The sequence below is a fragment of the Triticum urartu genome, chromosome 7A, assembly GCF_056163025.1.
Source record: "Triticum urartu cultivar PI428250 chromosome 7A, HENAU_Tu73, whole genome shotgun sequence".
Lineage (NCBI taxonomy): Eukaryota > Viridiplantae > Streptophyta > Magnoliopsida > Poales > Poaceae > Triticum > Triticum urartu.
In genome coordinates this window covers 462,885,214-462,890,067 of record NC_141879.1, presented here as the reverse complement: position 1 = coordinate 462,890,067, position 4,854 = coordinate 462,885,214, and the positions used below count along the sequence as shown (strand labels likewise).

Here is a 4,854-nt window from a genome sequence, read left to right as displayed (position 1 = left end):
TGTCACCGTCCCTTGCATGGCAACAAGATCGACGAAACAAAGCCTTTGCTCCAAGGAAAACAAGACATTCGTTACCGTAAGTAGCAGCACGCCACTGGGTGCAGGCAAAACATACAACGCCCGATGAATTTTCACGTCCGATTAGTTACCAGTACTGGTAGAAATGGGCAGATGGGCCGTGGTAAAGTCCAAGGAAAAAAGCGATCGGATCATCGGAGGCACCAAAGGATACGGACCATGTTTCGTGGCGTGCGGCCTCGGGCGGCAAGGACGGGACAGCAACGCGACACCCAGTGCCCGCCGGCTGCACGCGCGAAATGACGATCAGGCCCCTTCGTTCTTCTGCCTTCCTTTGTGTTGGAGGCAGGGGCAGTCGGGTCATTTAAGTTTGGGCGGGACGAGACGGGGTTAGTTTGGGCGGGACGAGACGGGGTTTGGTGATACAAGTGGCAACAGCGAGATGACAGCGTCCGTAACGACGACACAAAAGCGCGCGGCAGCCGAACCGGGCCCGCCACCCAGGCACAGGGACGGCTCCCCTCTGGGCCGGGCCCGCCCACCAGCCCCCGTGCCGTACAGAGAAATTCCACCCTGCTGTTTCGTTTTTTTTTCGCGAGAATCGTTTTTTTTTTTTGCGTATTGTGCAATACCGCACAATCCATCGCTATCTTAACCATTTGGTGTGCTCTCGTTAACCTGTTTCTCCAAACAAAATATATTTTTTCTTTAGAGTTGTCAAAGAAGAGATACTTGTGTGCATTGTGGAGTACTACAGTATTAAACTGAAACGATGGCTCTATGTTGAGCAGCCTCGGTATATCACCCTCTTGACGTCTTCGGGCCACAAGGAAAAACTCGCCACTGGCTGTACTTCTCCAGGAACAAGAATGTGACCGACGGTCAAATTTTAGTTACAGGATCGTGACGCATCATGTGATATTTTTACTCCATTCACTTAGAAAACTGTTAAAATGTCATGCGCAAATATAATTGTGGTCGAGGCTGTTCATATTTTTATTACTACTCCTTCTATAGGAGCGTAAGCAGAACACCAAAATATTAGTAAAAACTGCCGTTTGGTTAAGCGGGACTCAAAAGGAATTTGCAAGCAAGAGAAGGAATGCCTCCACGTGGCGACCCGGCTGGCTCCCATGAGCCGCTCCTGCGTCCATCCATGTGGCCCCGGGCCCACCGACGGACCCCGGCTCGTCCCGTTACATAAACATCGCCCCCAATTCCAGTTCCCCGCATTCCAATTCGAACCAGCGAGCGACAACAGCCAAGGGGAAGAAGAAGAAGCCTCCAAACCGCGGGCGATACCCCCCAAGCTCCTCCACTCCACCCCTCGCGCCCTTCGTCCCCGACCTCGCTCCCCTCGCTCGCTTATATACCAGCCGGACCGCCCTTTGGTTCTGCGGAGCACTTTGCTTTGAGAGCGCAAGTCCCCGGCCAAGAAGAGGAAGAGGCAGCGCTGCGGTGTGGGGAGTCCCTTAGGCAGGCTGCAGCAGAGATGGAGTGGCTCAACGAGTACGAGAAGCTGGTCATCAGGATGGACACCCCCAAGGTCGTCATCGACAATGCCGTCTGCCCCACCGCCACGCTCGTCCAGGTGTGTGTCCGTTCCGTCGAGGTCCTCCGTCCGCTCTCCGGCGGGTTCTTGGTTGGATGCCTGGATGGGGTTCTCATTTTCCTGTGGTGACTGTTGCAGGTCGACAGCGCGAGGAAGAGAGGCGTCCTGCTCGAGGCGGTCCAGGTGCTCGCGGACCTCGACCTGTCCATCAACAAGGCCTACATCTCCTCCGACGGCAGGTGGTTCATGGATGTCTTCCATGTCACCGACCGCCTCGGCCGCAAGCTCACCGACGACAGCGTCATCACCTACATCCAGCAGGTAGGAGAAACTTTCTCTCTTTCCTGGCCTCGCCGGAGCAAGAAAGGGGCAGCATTTCTTATTCGATTTCTCCTTGATTTGGCTGCAGTCTATCGGGACCTGGAACGGGCCGTCGAAGCCGGCGGCGCTCGAGGGGCTAACGGTCCTTGAGCTGACGGGCGCCGACCGCACGGGGCTCATCTCCGAGGTGTTCGCCGTGCTGGCCGACATGAGCTGCAGCGTCGTGGATGCCAGGGCGTGGTCGCACCGCGGCCGCCTCGCCTGCCTCGTGTACCTGCGGGACGAGGATGTGTGCGCCGCCAGTGTGGAGCGCATCGAGGCCCGCCTCGCCCCCCTCCTTCGCGGGGACTCGGAGGCCAGCGGCGGCGCCGTGGCTGCGGTCCCCGCTGGCTCCATCGCGCACGCCGACCGGCGCCTCCACCAGCTCATGTACGCCAGCCGCGACCAGGAGCGCGCGTTCCCAACTCCCTGGGTGTCTGTGGAGAGCTGGGCCGAGCGCGGGTACTCTGTGGTCACCGTTCAGTGCCCAGACCGCCCCAAGCTGCTGTACGACGTCGTGTGCACGCTCACCGACATGGACTACCTCGTCTTCCACGGCACCATCGACACCAACGCCGGCCAGGCGAGGCAGGAGTTCTACATCCGTCACGCCGACGGGAGCCCCATCCGCTCCGAGGCCGAGATGCAGCGAGTGAGCCAATGCCTGCAAGACGCCATAGAACGGCGATCATTTGAGGTACTTTCCACGCCAATTTTGTACTATGGTACCAAACTTCCAAAATCTTTCCCATTCATGGATGCTAATGTGTCTTGATTTCTGAATTTCCAGGGAGTGAGGCTGGAGCTGTGCACGCCAGACCGGCCGGGGCTGCTGTCGGACGTCACCAGGACGTTCCGGGAAAACGGACTGCTCGTGGCGCAGGCTGAGGTTTCAACCAAGGGCGACATGGCCACCAACGTGTTCTATGTCACCGGCACCACCGCCGGCCAGGCCGTCCAGCAGAACGTCATTGAAGCCGTGAGGGAGAAGGTTGGCGTGGACTGCCTTGTCGTCGAGGAGCACCGGCCGCAGCTCTACCAGAAGGCCCGCGGGCAGGACGACCGGGACGACCGCAACGGCGCCGGCATCGGGCTGTTCTACCTCGGCAACCTTGTGAAGAGGAATCTCTACAACCTGGGCCTGATCAAATCCTGCTCATGAGGCAGAAACCAGATAACGATCAAGCCAGGCTCTGCTCGTCTGAGCACCCTGCTTGGTTCAACGTCCATTCCACAGTCATCGCTTGTACAGTGGCTGAGGAAGATCCAGGAAAGCAAAATGAGGGCCGGGATCAGGAAGAAGCAGGATGATGGAACCTTAGCAGTAGACCAGTTGCAGACATGTACATAAGTGTCGGAATTCGATTACGATTAGATGTTGCTATTTAGCAGTAGTAGTACTAGTGCCGGTGTGTAGTGGGTGCCATTCATGATGATTTGTTCTCTGTACCTCGCTGTTGTTGCCTCCATCTTTAGCTAAGAAATTCTTTGGGGACGGTTGGCTTTGCTTCTCTTCTCCCTGTCTGTCTGCCTGCCTTCTGCCGTGTCTGTCTGCCCCTGTGTGATTAGTAGTAACTGCTTTTCTGCATTGTTGATGATGTGCTGCACCTGCAATCCTGCATCTCACGGTCCCTCCGTTACCTAGGATTCAGACCAAATGTGTCGTAGTGCCACTTTTCTTCAATTATGGTGGTGGAGTTGCTGTGCTGGTTTAATCATTTTGTGTTGCTTGCAGGAGAAACAAGGTGCTTGGTTTGGGTCCGGGGACAGTAATTGCAGCTGTATCCTGCATTGTCCCCTTTTCCTTTCATGGCACTCCGTTTGTAGGAGGCTGCCATTGCAGTGATGCAGAGCTACACATGCACAAAATTGCAGAGTATCAAAGTATGGCCCAGCTACTACTGGCCATATTAGAGTGATAAACGAGGAGTGTATCTTGACAAAGCATAGGATGTGGTAAACACAGGAACCAATCAGTAAGAATTTAGCAGCAGATTAATATGCCTAACAGTAAGAGGGACCATGTTAAAACTGCTCCTTCCTGGATCCTCCTTCCGAAGAGCATGGACAATTAACTGAATTTGGTTGCTCCTGATTACAGGACGAACTGAGTTTAGCATTGGAGCTGCGATTGTTTGCATAGATTGATTCCACTAGTCAAATGTTGACACTGCAAAGAGCTACTGTACTCTTTGGCCGTTCCCAGAGACCGGCATGCATGTCTCATGCAATCATTCAGGTTAGTCTAGTTCCAGGTCATGATAAGAATCAGCGTGACGTCTTTGTCCAAACCACCACCAGTTAACAACTCCAATCAAGTGTCGACTAACCAAGATGCGGAAGATGTTGATGATGCCACGTTGGAATGACAAGTGTGTGGTTAGTTTGGATATAAACTAAACAAACACCACCTGATTCCTGTTTAGCATTTCACCTACCAGAAGAGTTTCATTTTTCCTTTTCGATAAAGAGAGCTTCCTCTCTGATTTCATTTATCTGAAACCAGAGTGTCCTATACAAATACTCCCTCTGTTCGGAATTACTCGTCGCAGAAATGGATGTATCTAGACGTATTTTATTTTTAGATACATCTATATCCGAGACAAATAATTCCGAACCGAGAGAGTACTAACCAAAACGAAACCAAATAGAAGTAAATGATCTAAACTAGGACCAGCTCAAGGTTTTGGGCATCCACAAGATGGACTTTAAAAAAAGAAGCTAAAATGCCAGGCTACGAACATGCAACTAACTGGTTGTGGGAGTGAGCCTAACTCAACTAATTGGGGGAGTAGATGTACAAACCCAACACCTGGGTTCAAATCTTCACGGAGGCGAATTTAGGTTCCTATATATTTCTTGAGGACCATGCTTTCCCGATACTCACGCATTTATTATTGAGGACTAGGCTCGGTGTGTAACCG

General features: G+C 53.3%; 1 protein-coding gene across 1 annotated transcript; it reads left to right on the top strand.

The window, feature by feature from the left end:
* Window positions 1-1,251: 1,251 nt before the first annotated feature.
* Window positions 1,252-3,441, top strand: LOC125523863 (ACT domain-containing protein ACR8). Its single transcript, XM_048688927.2, has 4 exons — window positions 1,252-1,609; window positions 1,709-1,891; window positions 1,980-2,627; window positions 2,721-3,441. Exons 1-4 carry the CDS (start codon window positions 1,511-1,513, stop codon window positions 3,090-3,092), a joined length of 1,302 nt encoding a protein of 433 aa, XP_048544884.1. The 5' UTR covers window positions 1,252-1,510; the 3' UTR covers window positions 3,093-3,441.
* Window positions 3,442-4,854: the final 1,413 nt, after the last annotated feature.